At 38.4% G+C, this 15762-nt stretch overlaps 1 protein-coding gene across 1 annotated transcript in view; it reads right to left on the reverse strand.

Moving 5' to 3' along the window:
* PAPPA (pappalysin 1) overlaps positions 1–15762 on the reverse strand; it is a 277647-nt gene that overhangs the window by 16435 nt on the left and 245450 nt on the right. Inside the window, exons 19-21 of the mRNA XM_074211738.1 lie at positions 14180–14289; positions 9205–9276; positions 312–410 (exon numbers count right to left, since the gene is read on the reverse strand). Of these exons, the coding sequence (XP_074067839.1) occupies positions 312–410; positions 9205–9276; positions 14180–14289 (281 nt within the window). The remainder of the gene's footprint in view (positions 1–311; positions 411–9204; positions 9277–14179; positions 14290–15762) is intronic.

A 15762-nucleotide genomic window follows, 5' to 3' on the forward strand; every position in this document is an offset into this window, starting at 1 on the left:
GAAAAATTTTTTAAAGTCTTCTTAGCAACCAAAATAGAAATCACAAAACACTAGCAAATACATGTATTTTTTTGGCATAGGAAAAGTCTTTTGATCCTCACTTATAGACTGTTAACTCTTACTTAGTTCTACTACTAAGGTTGGTTGTCTGATTTACCATCTCACTATAGATTAGAAGCAACAAATCAGAAGGTTTCTCCAGTTGGATTCATCCTTGAATCCCAAGAATGATGTAAAGGGAGTACCTTGGGGTTATAAGCAAGAAATTTGGGGATAGGTTTCTCCAAGAAGGAGTTATAGCCCTTACTTACTTTTTTTGTCTTAACTGTAGAGGCACAACAATCACCCCCATCATAATTGCAGAAGGCTCGGTTGTTGATGGCATCACAGTAGTTGTCTCCCATGAAAGGCTATTGAAAGAAAGACAAAAAATTGAAAAGGGTCCTCAAGACAGTATAGGCTGACTTGGGCAACCATATTAGGGCATTATCTTGTGGTGAGGTATAGTCTTCTTTCCTGAGTAGTGGGGTAACTGAGGTTTCTCGAATCAATGCAAACTCCTGAAAGCCCTGGGTCAAGGTTCCCAGTCAGCTCAAAAAGATCTGAAAGCAAAAGGTTCTTTCTCCTCTACAAGGTTTGCCACCTCTACCACCAATAGGGGACTGATCCTTTTACAGTCTTATCCACTACCTATGGGGCAGGCAAGACCCCAGTTTTCAGAGCATTCCTTGAAGGGTCTTCAAGTTCTTTCAGATGGATAAAGTGGATGACCAGACGCATCCAGCCTCTCTTCTGGTTCAGTTAATGTCCCGCACCAGCATGTGGGGGGAAGAGATCTCAATTATATCTGTGGACTGGATGTGAGTGGGTAGGGTAGGAAAGTCAAAGTGAAAGAAGGAAGTAAAATGGCTCATTGCTAGGGTCCAAGGTCAGCTAACCAGTAGAAGTTAATGGGAAGGCTTGCAGTTCTCCTAAAATGTCAGGATCTTGCCTCTGTCTCTTCCTCCTATTATCTATCTTGGGTTTTTGTTTTCTTAGTTTGGTATGTCTACAGGAGATGCTTCAGGAATCTTTATTCCCAATAGAAGCCAGTACTATCACGTTAGTAATGTCAGGGCCAACTGGGAATCAAGGAACATCAGTAACTCAGACAATAATAGTTGAACAATTTTATAGCTCAACTACAACTATTAGTAAATGGGCCTTCGAGAAGTGAGAAAATGGGGTCACTAAGAAAGAAGAGGGGTCAAATTGAACTAATAATTGTCCTTTCCTAGAGATACAGAGAGGAATTTGGACAGAGTCCAGGAATTGGTATCAGAAAACTTGAGTCCAAATCCTAATAATATGTACCACCTTGCTGTGTGACCTTGGGCAAATCATTTAATTTCTATAGGTCTCAGTTTCCTTATTCAGAAAACAGGGTTGAAAATATAATTGATTTCTTTTTCTGATAGGATTGTTGCTAAGAATTTTTTGACTTAAAACTCTTCAGAAATATGATTTATCATTTTGAAGATTACTCCCAGGTTGGCTCCATTGTCAAGAGAGATGGAAGTACATTACATTGAGTAAAATACAAAATACAGAGAAACTGCATCTTAATTGAAAGAAGTCAATTCAACAGCTACCTGCTGCCTTCTCATAGATGGGATTACATAGAAGGGAAAGGGAAGGTATTTAAAGCACTGACTCAAAAAGCCAAGGACCTGGGCTCAAATCCCACCTCTGAGATTTTCTCTTTGTGTAAATTAAAACAAATCATTTAACATCCTTCAGTGCCTTCATTTTAACATATAAGAGGAAGAGCTTGGACTAGATGACATCTAAGATTCCTTTCAATTCTAGAGCTATAATCCCATGATCTTTATATAACTCTACCAGTTTATAGTGTATGGTTTCTGTAATACAGGAGTCCTCAGTACATATGTCTAAGAAAGTAAGGGATTCTTCCAGAGAAAATAAAGATTGGACTCTAATCCAAAATTACATGACTTCTAATGCAAATAGATCCCACCCCATACTTACTCTCTAGCCAAGGAACAGGGGAAATCCAAAAGATGAAGTAAGATAATTAAGATCAGATTAGTAGATACTGATGCCATCCTTGCACCTCTTCACTGGGAAAATTCTAGCTTTAGCTAAAGTAATATCAAGGTGTAATAGAAATAACTGAAGCCCTGATTATAGAACTCCTTGGGCTCTAATCTCCTAATCTAAGACCTTGGACAAGTCTCTTCAGAATTTGATGGGGCTTTCAAAGTTTCCTAGTTCAATCCCTCTCATTTCATAGAAAATAAAACAGAGGCCAAGAATGCTTTGGTTACCTAAGCAATATCACAAGTAGTGTCATAGGAGGATTTGAATCCGGCTTCTTTAATCTCCATAACTAATGCTCTTTCTATTCTTTAGGTGTCCTTAACTTTGTGTGTATGTGTATATATGTTTGTGTATGATTATATAGTTCTCAGAATATTTTAAAATGCTTAAACTACATAGGATCATTGCAGGGAATATTGAAATAGTTATTATTTTTAAAATAAGTTCATGAATACCAGGTTAAGAACTTTTGCCTTATGTCATCCTACCTGTCCTTCTCTTGTCATTGAAGGGAAGTATATGGTCCCATGGAAAAAAAGCATTGACCTTGGAGTCAGATGCCCTGAATTCATATCCTATCTTCTGATATTTATTACCTTTATGACTTTGGGCAAATCATATAACTTCCAGGACCTCAGTTCTCTCAACTATAAAATGAAGGAGGTAGGCGATATAACTTTCTTACACTAAGTGCTAAGATAGTACAGCAGTTGAAGAGCTAAACCTGAAGCCAGAAAAAATCTGAAATCAAGTTTGACTTCAGAATCTAATGGACTATGTAAGACCTCAGTAAGTTACTTCAATTTAACTACCTCAGCTATAACATGAGAATGACAATAATAGTACCAACCTCAAAGGGTTATTGTGAGGATAAAATAATACAATATTTGTAAAGTGCCACGTAAAAGTCGCTATAAAAATGCTTATTTCCTCCTCACCATCTCCAGATCTCCAATACTATGTTTTAATATGTTATAAGATACCTGCTACCTCAACATTCCATGTACTTGAATTCCTCCCAACTCTAAAATTGTTTTATGTTCTGAGATTTATTCAAACTTTAATATTCTATTTTTTCAGTTCTGACATCTACTTAAACATTTTAGGTTCTGTGAGTTTACTTCCCTGTTCTAATGCACCTAAAGAGGCAGCCTTGGTTCCTACTAAATTCAAAATCTCTCTGTGGATTTTCATGAAATGGTTAGACTCTCATTAACCCTATTGACCTCACTTTTTCCTCCCCCAAATCTCTCAGGGCCTAGTACTACCAGGTTCCTTTTCACCAGCTCCCTCTTGGTGTCTAAAGGAAGAACAGGGATTGACCTTTCCCCTAGAAATCTCTCTAAGGAAGGATGAGCTAAGAAACTATTCGGAGCTCAGAGCTCATGTGAGGGTGTAGGTAGCTGAGTGACAGGAGAACAACTCCATGATTGCATTAAGTTTGTATTATACCAGCTGCATCCGAATCAATCAATAAGGGCTTCAGTTCCCTTTTCCCCTAAGGAGGACTGCTTATAGACTGTGGTCTAACATATATTAAGAAACCAAAAAAACTACGTGCCAGGAACTATCTTGGGAAAGAAAAGAGTTGGGTTGGTTAAAGACCAGCCATTTTATAATAATAATAATAGCCATCCCTTTATAATAGCCAATTCTTTATCCCTGACTGTTTACAAATCAGACTACTGCATTTAGAGTTAGAAGTCCTAGGTTTTAAATATTTTTCTTGCCACTTGCTACCAATGTGACTTTGTATATATTACTTAACCACTATTTGTCTCAGTTCCCTTATCTATAAAATAAGGGTGGTGGTGGTGGGGGGAATGACCTTTGATATCTTTCCCAGTTCCAAATCTGTGATCCATATCCATGATAACTCTGTGAGGCAGATATTGTATAGCTGTTATTCCTATTTTACAAATAAGGAAATTAGATTTGGAAAAGATGTGACTTGCTTACAGTCAAAAGGTTAATAAGTGGCAGAAGGGCTCAGATTCAAAACCAGATCACCGTACTTTTAGATAGAATATTTTCCTCATAATACTATGCTGTTCAGTATGCTGATACCAGGGAGAATCAGCTAGAGAAATGACAATGAAGACCAAACTTGGTGGGGAAAATGTTATGTTAATTCTTTGTGAAAAAAAAAATGTAACTTTTAAAAATATAAATTTCCCCCTTGAATGCCCATGAATTCAAACAGAAGTCTATTTACTTGTAAAACCAACATATCACATATATTAGGGCCTTTTATGATATAGCAAAACAAAATATATCATTAAAAGAGAAAATAAAAATTATATTGCTTTATACAGTATTTTCCATGTTTGTTCATATTTGACTTTTTAAGGTACTATGGTACCCTTCTATTGCTATGAGAATTTAGTCAACTATTCCTCCTTTCATTAAAATTTATAAGTTGTTTCCAGATTTGCCCCATGTATGTCAAATAAAGTATCTAAGAATATTTTTATGGGGAGGGGATCTAGTAATATGAAGGAAAATGAACTAGAAATAACTAGTCCCTTCATTTTCCAGGAAAAGAAAGGACCTCTTAAAAGTTGTGATCCCTGAGCTAAGCTCTGAAATGAGATATTTTCCAAGAGGCTACCAAGGTGAACAGGGTGAACATTTTAGGCATAGGGGAATGCTTGTGAAAAGGTCCTGAGTTGGGCAATGGAATGTCATGGGAACCACTAAATCAACAAAGAGTATGTGAGGGGCAGTAAAGCATTATCACCTAGGAAAAATAAGCTGGAGCCAAATGATAAAGGACCTTAACTGTAAAAGAGAAGCTGATATTGTACCCTAGAAGCATTAAGGAATCAACTAAAAGCTAAGTTTTTTGGTGACACCACTTAGTCATAATTGCCTTCCTACCTCTCTGATTTTTTCAACCTCTTTTGCATCATCTTCATTCATGTTGGTGCCAATCCACTCTACTATTTTGGGGTCAAGCAATAATCTTTTAAACAAGGGAGTTTTATGGTTATCCCAATTTTTTAGAAACATCAGTTTGGCAGCTGTTTATCATAAAGAGGCAAAGAAGTGAAAACTAAAGGGATGCCCTTAATTGGGGGAAAGAATGAACAGATCATAGTATATAAGGTATAAAATACTATCAGGCTATGAGAAATGACACAGGAAGATTTTGGAGAAAACTGGGAAGATTTTTTTATGAACTGACACAAAACCATGAGAAATTTATACTATGATAGCTATATTGTAAAAACAAACAACTTTGAAAGATTTAAAAACTGTGATGCAAAAAGAGATTTTTGCACTAATATATATATAAAATATGACAAATTTAGGGACATGGAAAATCTTGGAATGATGTTGTTAATCAAGGGTTCCTTTTTCCATTTTGAAAGTAAGTGATATAAGAGAGAGAAAATGGATTCTTAATTATTGAAAAATAAAGAAAAACAAAGAGGAGGGGAGAGGGGAATGATTGAAGTGGTAAGCTTCTAAAAGAAAAGAGAGAAGATATAGGTAAGGATACAAGGAGAAAGACTTGTTTCAGCAGGAAGAAGAGGCATTTCTTCATAGAATATTAGAGAAAAGAAGGAGAGAATAGAAGATAATGTTGAGGTGATTTGAACTATGGAATTGGGAAGGAGTGGGAGCTCCTCTGAGAGTCTTTAAATCTTTGGGGTATAATCCTCAGTTCCTTTAACCAATTCCCATATGTCAAACTCAAGAAGCTTTTCTATCCTAGCTGCTCTTCCTGTATGTGTTCCAATTTAAAAATGTCTTTCCTGGGGCGGCTAGGTGGAGCAGTGGATAGAACACTGCCCCTGGAGTCAGGTGTACCTGAGTTCAAATCCAGCCTCAAACACTTAATAATTACCTAGCTGTGTGGCCTTAGGCAAACCACTTAACCCCATTTGCCTTGCAAAAAACCTAAAAAAAAAAGTCTTTCCTAAAATGTGGCACCAAGAAAAGAACACAATATTCTCAATGTGGTCTGACTAGAGCACAATGGGGACTTATAACCAGGCTATTCCTGGGAGTTATAGCCCTCTTCCAGCAGCCTAAGATCACATTTGTTTTCTTGTATTCCACTTCACTTGTATTCCACATTCTTGTGTCATTAAAGTTTTAGGCCATCTAAAACGCCACTCTAACTTTTTTTCAAGTAAACCTCTACCTATGTGTACCCTGCTTTGAATTTATGATGTGCAGGTTATTCAGTTATCAATCAGAAAAGCTGGAAAACTTAAAGCTGTTTAAAGGTATTAGTCAAAAGATATTGAATAAGTTTAAAAAAGAGAAAAAAAATCAGACTCCAGGAATTCTAGTCGGTCTGTCTGGCTCTATTGGGACAGGGACCCAGCTGCTTTCATTCTTCTACTCACTTTGTTTATCCGCTGCTCTGCAGGGTCATCATTGTTAGAGTCACAGGGAAGGGGGAGGAAAAGAGCAATAATCGCTTATCCCTGTGCCAGGGAGATAACAATCAGAGCATAGTCAGGTGAGGGCCTCCCTGAGGCCACTAGTGCTGAGTTAAAGGAGAGATTGAATTCTGCTGTCGAATTGTCCACCTAAACTGTTGATTCAGCAGTCTCTTTAGCAAGGGGGTGACAGGGAGGGGAACAATACATGTGAAACCAAAAAAGAAAGAAAGAAAGAAAAAAATACAAAGCATTTGGATAACTCTGCCTTTTCCTGAAATGCTGGACTAATCATAGTTGCTGGAGGGGATAGCAGGTGACTCTTTGCTTGGTTACTTATTTTTTTTCTGTACCATAGCAAATAACAGAACTAGTGAAGGGGCTGAGCAAAAAAGCAAAAAATAAATGATGACAGAAGCTGGAGATCTGGGCTCTGGTCCAGAGATGTCACAGGGCATTGTTCTCCTGGAAAATGCAGTGGTGTATATTTTTAATATCATCTCAGAATTTTGAGCTAAAAGATTTTTTGTAACATTTATCATAGTACTTATTCCTCATATTAACATAGAGCTTTAAAGTTTATCATAGGGATGATGATACTACATATTAACATAAAGCTTTATAGTACTTTTGTCACAAAATACTGTGAAGTTTTTGGCCCATGATGCAGTATTCCTTCCATTTAACAAATGAGGGAAATGAAGCCCAGAAAGGCTAAGTGACATAACACATTTACTAAGTAGCTGAGGTAGAGTCTGATCCCTGGTCCTATTGACTATAAATCCATTCCTCTGGCCTCTACACAAAACTACCTATGAATCCAAATCCAGTGAATCTTCTCCCTCTTAAATATATAACTGTAGGATTCAGGAGAATTTTCTATGATTTTTCTCTTGATAGTATAGAAAGAACATTTGAATGTGGCTTTATGGAAATCTTTGTACAGTGTCTATCTAGGAGAGATGAAAGAATGAGTAGTAAAATTCTCCAAAGTTAGTCTCACATTATGCTTTCCTAGTAAGGAGTTCGTGGCCCAAAAAAACAATGGCTATAATTGGTAAAGAGAAAGTCTCAAAGAGACAAAAATTGACTCACAGTTGGTTTATCATGATGAGTCATTATATACATCAAAGAACTATGGAACAGGGTGTGATGAGAGTTTGTCAGAGTCATCAAAGATTTTAACTGGAAGTTACATAAGGATTTGTAGACTAATGGGCTTGTAAGTCTCTGGAGGCAGTCATTCTATGCCTCATACAGAGGTTGAATGACATGACTAGAATTTTTTATAGGATTTTGTGAAAAGTGATTTCTCCCTTGAAAGAATCACTATCTCTACTTCTTACACTGATTAGCCCAATAGTCTACACCTGTCTCTTGAGGGTACCCTTGTAGTCATCTTTTTTCTTGAAAGTTATCAGAAGAGTTATACCTTCTTCATTTTCAATTTGGCTAGAATTTTTGAAGATTATTATCATAGAGAACTTTCCCCTAGACATCAGTCTACTCTGTGTGACTGCAGCAACCATCCAACCACAGATAACTTGAGTGACTTTTTGAGATCAGATGAGGTTCATTGGATAGAACAAGTATCTCTGTTTCTGTTCAGTGACAAAAAAAAACAAATAGACCAGAAACAACTCCCCTGAAAGTATCAGGATAGTTAAATCTGATGATCCCAGCAAGAGAGGAGTTCCATGTAAATTATGTTCAATCAATAATGAGATTATCTAAATCACCAAAGAATCTCTGTTTCCCTTTTACAAAACTCTCTCCATCAAGTACTATAGTCACTGTATGAGAACATTCATCCTTCACTGAAATGTCTTGAAAGGAGGTTAACAAAATAAATAACATTTAACTTCTGTACTTCAAGAATCCAGAGGGGTCAACTTAGAGAAGCCTAAAACCAGGGAATCTTAGAATTGGAACAGACTTTGAAGGTCACTGGCTCAGCTTCTTACTACCCCTCCAAAAAGAAGTTATCCAAATTCTGTTTGAGTATGTACAACAGCAGTAATTTCCCTACCCTATAAAAGATCTTGTCCACTACTGGTTAGCTCTAGATGTTCAAAAATGTCTTTAAAATGAGCCAGGATCTGTCTCCCTGTATCCTTTGGCATTGCTTCTTCATTCTGCAATTGCACAGATTAAGTAATCTTTCTGTTCTATATGAGAGCACTGCAAATATTTGAAGAGACGCAAGTCTGGGAATCCTGCCTTATGTGAAGATAGGTGATGAGATCATAACAACCTAACTGGAAGAGACCTCAGAATCCTAACTTGCTTGTTTTATGAAAAAGCCACAATAGAAGTTAAATGACTTGTAACTAGGTAAGAGTCAACTGGGTGGAGCAGTGCATAGACCCTGGTCATGTAGACAAGAAGACCCAAATTCAAACCCTGCCTCAAACACTTACAAGTTTTATGAGCTTAGACAAGTAATTTAAGCTTTGTCTGCCTCAGTTTTCTCATCACCTACTTCCTGGAGTTGTGAGGATAAAATGAGTCATTTATAAATCACTTTACAGAAGACCTTAAAGTACTATGTCAGTGATAGTTATTTTGTTCAAGGTTACACAAGTAGCAAATGGTATATCTGCAATTCAAATCCAGATGGCTTGACTCCAAATTCCTTGCCCTTTTTAGAGCAATCTCTGTATGGAGAACTAGAAAAAGGTTTTTTTTTTTTTCCTATGATACCTACCTCACAGCCTTTTACACAGTGAATCAGTGATGGGTGAGGATACCACTTGAGTCCAGCGGTGCAGACGACTCTCTGAAGGGAAAGAGGCAGAGAGAGAGGGAGAAAGAGACAAAAGAGAATTCAGATGAGGCTTCCTCCTGTGTGACTGGACCATTTTCAACCCCCTGACCTCTTGGAATGTCCAAGGCAGTCTCCCTCCTGGCATTTACTTGATACATTAGCCCAGACACTTGCAATAACAAAAATCTTAAGATTAAACTAATATTTGTGGTTCACCCAATGTGTCATAATTCTATATTTCACTCACAAAAGTGAGGGCAGCCCAGGAGAGAGAAGGAGAGAGAAGGAGAGAGACACAGTCCTCTCTCTCAGCCTCCCCCTAAGGCTCAGACACTAAGAAATATAAAAGCAGAAATACAGAAGCAGAAATGATTTCCAAGATGTCCTGTATTGTTACCCAATAAATTTATCTCAGTGTTCTGATTTGGAATTAAGGGAAAAAATAGTTGTAGTGGTAGTAGTAGTGGTAGCAGCATGTGTGTGTATATGTATCCTAACTGTGTGAGTACGTATACTGAACATATATGTAAACAGATACATAGCAACGCACATAAAGTCACAGAGGCATTTGTTATATGGATATGTGTGTATGTGTATATCTGAGAAGTACTTGAACCCAAGCTGTCCTATTTCTGAAATCATCTCTCTATTTGCTATGCTACACTGCCTTCAACAGTTATATCTTTCCTTCCCAGATGATCTTCCATTTTCTCTGTATACATCTATACATAATTCATTATAGTCCCCCCCCTATTAGAATGTAAGTTCCTACTTATGTCCTTGTATTTTCAGAGCTTAGCACTTAATAAAAGGCTTGTCAACTAATTAGTTTCCTAAATTATGGCATAGATTTACTTCCCAGTTTATTATCACCATCACTGATCAACATATTGCCTTCCCAATACAGCCCATATATGCATACTTGAGTTGAACACCTTAGAAACAACAAAAAAGCAAAACCAAGCAAAGTATCTACTGAGTCTAATATTTATCTTAAGAGATGTTATTAGTCATAAGAAAATGACAACCTTTTCTAAGATGTATTAGTTGAAAGTTTGCTGAAATTAGAGTTTCAAAAACTAAATTTTAATCCAAGATGTTCCACTTACTAACTGCATCACTTTAGACAAGTCATATAATCTTTCTGGGTCTCAGTTTCCTTATCAGTAAAATGAGGGAATTGTATTTGATGGCTTCTCAAGAACCTCCCAGCCCTAAATCTATGGTCCTAGAAATCACTAATCTCTGGGCCCCAGTGGTAAAATGATTTGGTTGAACTAGAGAATCTCTAAGATTCTTTCTACTTCTAAATTATATTTTTCAAGTTGTCATGGTAAAAATCAACAACCAAGGACCTTTCCTCTTTTTTCTGGCTCTCTTCGTTCCCATAACTCCAACCCAGTCCTTCTTTCCTCTAAATCAAAACATGTTGGGTGAAATTGCCTACTTTCACTGTATATTGAAAACAATCAAGAGACATTAATCACATTTCAGGACAAGTGCTTGTAGGGGCTAGAAGAGGGTATTTGCTAATAGTTCAAGACTTCAAAAACATAGGGATTAATATCAAGTGGGGACCTGATGGCCCCTGCCCCTCCCCCTGTTTATTTGAGGGCTAATTTAATCCGTCTGCAAGAGAACTTCAGTATGTTTTTACAATTTCTGTCATTTGAGGTTTACCTGACGTGGGTTCAGAAAAAGGACTTTTATACTATCTACATGGGGCTGTTTATCTTTCCGATACTCTTGGATTTTCCACTATTACTCAGGCTCCATGTGCCCCACCTGTCTCACTACAGGGCCTGTCTTGTGTGGAGGGGGGAAATGGGAAAGGGGACAGATGGAGAAAGGGTGGGGAGCAAAGAAGGGGAAGGCAGGGTTGTTTATCCCACAAGCAAGGGATTCAGAAGAGCAGGCCCCTCAAACGTCAGCTAGGTAACTACACTGTCGGGGCTGTAGACAGACATCTGGAATACCACCAGAGGCAGCAGCAAGAACACTTCTATTTATTGCCCTAGGCATTACAGCAGGAGAAAACACCTCACCCATGCCCCCTTTCCTGGGAACTGTCCCCCAATATGTTTTATTTACTGCTTGAAAACAAATATGTGGAAGAAGCTAAAGAAAAGGCAGCAGATAATGTAGGGGAGGTCAAGAATTAAGGAAAATTGAGTCCCAGGTTGAAGCAAAGGAAATTGAGGGATACAGAGAGAAAGATAACTGGGTTCTAGTTGCAGTTCTGTCATTAATTGACTTAATATCTTTTAGTATTGTTATGTCTAGTCTCTCTCATTATACCATAGATTTCTTGAGGACAAGGTCCACATCTTATATATCCTTTCCACATTCTCTAGCAGAGATAACATCATAGGGTTTTTGATTTATTGAATGACATGATGAATAAAGAAATGAATGAATGAAGGTAATGCCAGATATATATATATTTTCATTTCTTGAGGCAAGAAAATCCTTTTTAACTGATCATACAAATCTAAGATCGTTGGTTCAGCCAACTTGTATGAAACTGAAACACAAAACAGAGTTCTTGGGAGCCTGGGCAGGTTTAGCAATTTCTAATCTAATTCAAATACCAAAGTCATTGTAGTCACCATTAAAATAGGATTATGGAATCTGTTAAAGCTAGAAGGGATATTAGAACCTAGAACATAAAATATTCAAACTAAACAGAACAAGAAAACAAGCAAGAATGTAGATAACAAGCCAGTAGAGCTGGTAGGAGACATCAAGCCTACTGTATCTAGCTTCCTCATTTTATCAATGAGAAAACTGAGGCCCATGAAGGTTATGACCAAAGAATCTGCAGTCTGGAGAAGAAACCTAACTTAACTAAGGTTACATAGTCAGCTACTGATAGAGTGGAATTAGAGGGGTTTTCCTGGGCTGGCCTTCGCTCCACAGTATCCATCCCCAAAAGCCTTTCTCACCTTGAAAAGTGGACCAACTCAAAGCAATTGGAGAGAAATGCATCTCCTAATCTCCTAATTGACCACTTTACTCATTTTCTGAGATTCTAGTCCCATCCTCTGGTAGTGGAATAAGTTGACCCTGGAATATTCTAAAGTACACTTTAGACTGGAAATGCCCCCCTCCCCTTCTATAGTCTTTTAACAGGGAAGGCAAGGGCATAGTATAGACCCATGTTTTCTACCATATTCCTGGAAATCATCAATCTCCTCTCTCACCCTCCTCCTCCAGTCCCCTATTCTACCAATTCTTTTCTTCCTTCTGGCTAATGAGGTCCCCAGAGACCCATGGAGGTCTAAAACTCGTTACAACTCCCTGTGAACACTGGTATCAATAAAAGAGGGCAGACCCTGAGAACTGGGTGGGGGCTGGGGTAGAGGGGATGAAACTCAAGGCTTTCAAGGTCTTGGTTTTAATTTGGTCTAAAATTACAACAAATCTCTTTAATTCCTAGTGCTCTAAGAGGGGTCTATTTGGTAGAGATAAGAGTTGGGGAGGGGGAGGGCAGGTTTTCCAAGGAAACTAACACAGGCCTGGCCTGGCCAGTAACATAATCATAGTCTGGAGTGAAGGAGACACTCCTGGGACTAGGAAACTGCTGTTCCATTCTGGGATGGGGAGGGAATGAGGCTCCTTCAGGAAATGCTGCCTTTATATGTACTCATTGCAAAAACACACATATAATAAGTGTTTATACGTGTATTTGTAAACAAATGAGATAAAGGGAGTGGGGACACATAACGATATAAGAGCTTTCAGGTACATGGAGAGAGGAGAAAGGGAAGAGAGATGAAGTTCAGTGAATACCTTAGCTTTGGGGTAATGAGGAGCCATGTATTTAGGAGTTCACATGTATGTTTATGTCATATGATGACAGAAGAGAGATGACCAGGAGGGGGAAAGGGAGAAATGATAAAAAAAGGAAGTTAGTTAGGTTGGGGGAGGGGGGAAGAGGAGCATCAGAGAAGAGAGAGGGGAAAATGCCTAGTCCAATAGATGATGTGCTGAGTAAGGCATCTGAATTAGTCATCTCAGCTTGTTTGAGAAATGGGACACCTTCTGTATCGGGTTTTCTGTCTATCCACAAGGAGAATCTGCATTGGGCAGAAAGCAGTTCCCATGACAGAAGCTCATACCCTCTTTTATAGTCAGAAAAATGAAAATGAATAAGAATGTGAAAGTATAGACCCCCATGCCCCACTCCATTTCCTTATTAGAGAACTGGAAGGCAAAGGTCCAAACCCATGGTACCTTCCTGCAGTTCTGTTACCTGGATGCCTATAGATAGATACAAGCTGAGAGCTTGAAGAGAGGAAAACTGATAGATAAGCAGCCTCCTCTCAGATCCTTGGGCCTGGATGAGGTACTCAGGGGGAAGAAAACTTGGAAGCTCCAAAGCTGAATCTTTGAGAAGGGCAGAAGCAGAAGCCCTTTCTCCCAGATTTTCTTTTATTCAGGGATTATATCAATCAATAGATATTTACTTCTGTTTCCAGTCCAATGTTATGTACTGTGAAGGACACCATGTTTTTTTAATGTAGAAAAACTTTTGTCTTCTAGAAGTTTATAGGGAATCAGAAAATATAAGAGTCAAATGAGACCTTGGATCTTAAAACAAAAAGTGTTAGGGTTGGAAGAAACTTCAGAAAAGAGAATGTTTGAACACAGAATATTAGAATATTGAGTACAGAATGCTAGATCTGGGACAAGGGTTATTTAATCAAAGGCTTTCATCAGAGAAAGGAAGAGCTCAGGACGCCCAGGCCAGAGCACTTTACAGTATACTGAGATATCTCATTAAGTAGAAAAGTACATAGTTTTTCACTCAACTCTTTTTCTGCTCAAAGAGTTAATCTCCAGGTCTCACCTGTTGCTAATGAATCCAGGAAGCCAAGGGGTGAAGAAAAGTTAGAAGCTGAGATCTACTCACCTCCACTCGTGTAGGATTCATCCAGTGGGGGATGTCCTGCAGGGTCATATTTATGGGCAGAATGATAGATTCGCTGTTGTGGTCCAGACACGAGGTAGCACATTCAGCTCCTGAGCAATGGACCAGGGAGAAGAGGGGAGAAGAAGCAAAGAAAGGAGCAGGTTAGGTATCCTGTCATCTCATCAGTCATCATAAGCGTGCACATAGGCTCCCCTCTCTATCTGGCAGCGCAATTCCTGTGGTGAGCCACAACAGGGCCCTTTCCCACTCCATGGGGAGATGAACCTTATGGCTCCACCCCACAAGGGTTCTGACCACCACGCCCACAGTGTGAGCAAGATGATCAAAGACACTTTTCTTGTGGGATCTCCAAGTAGTACAAATGGGCTGCTTTAGGAACTGAATACCCCTGGGGGGACAAAGCAGATTGGAGGAGGTAGGGGAAGTGAGGGGAAAGAAAGTCTTATACTGTTTCACATAGAGCTGAGGAGAAAAAACTTGTCTTTCTTTGGGGAAGGGCTGTGCCAGTCACAGAATCACCAAATCTGAGTTGGAAGGGACTTTAGAGGAAATGAAAAACATGACTTTAAGGTTTGCTGAGAACTTTGAGAATATAATCTCATTTTAACTGCACAAGAACCCTGGGATTTAAGTATTATCAACATCCCCATTTTACTGAGAAGAAAACTGAAGCAGACATTCTGGTTAAGTGACTTGTTCAGGATCATACAGCTTGGAAATGATTGAGGTAGTATTGAACTGCAGGTTCTTTCAAGTTCAATACTATCTACTGTATCACCTAGCTATTTCTAGGTTAACCCATCCCAGACTTCTACAAGGAGCAAAAGCTCATTCAGACTTGGTTCTAGGAAAAACAAGAACAACAACAACAAAATCCCAATGTAGCCCATTATACTTTTGGACAAATCTAATTGATGAGAAGTTTTTTTTTTTTTCCTTTTCTTTACATTGAATCAAAATGTTTATTGTAATCTGACTGGGGGAGCTAGTGGATAGAGCAACAGTGGATACAGTGGATAGAGCAATAGATCTGTAGTAAGAAAGATTCAACTTCATGAGATCAATCTAGCCTGAGACACTTACTAATTGTGATTTTGGGAAAGTCACTTAATCCTCTTTGCCTCAGTACCCCCTCTCATCTGTGAAATGAGCTGGAGAAGGGAAATGGCAAATGACTCCAGTATCTTTGCCAAGAAAATTCCAAGTGGGGTCATGGGGAGTCTGATATGATTGAACAATAACACATGTCTTTCTATAACTTCCACTCATATGTCATTTAACCTGGAACCAAGCAGAACAAATTCAATCTATCTTCCCCAGGACAGCCCTTCAAAAAGTTGAAGTCCAATATAATGTTCACACTAAGTTTTCTCTTCTTCATGGTAGTCATGACTAGTTCTTTAAACTCATTCTCAGATGGAATAATTTTTCAGCACTCTTGTGCCTAAAATTAAAACTAGATCTTCTTTGATGGGCAAAGTATAAGAATCAAGAATGAACAAAGCCCCTTGGGAGATTAATTAGTTTGTCACCTTTGGGATCAGGGCATGACACCTGATGTA

This window comes from Macrotis lagotis, chromosome 1, assembly GCF_037893015.1.
Source record: "Macrotis lagotis isolate mMagLag1 chromosome 1, bilby.v1.9.chrom.fasta, whole genome shotgun sequence".
NCBI classification, from domain to species: Eukaryota; Metazoa; Chordata; class Mammalia; order Peramelemorphia; family Peramelidae; genus Macrotis; species Macrotis lagotis.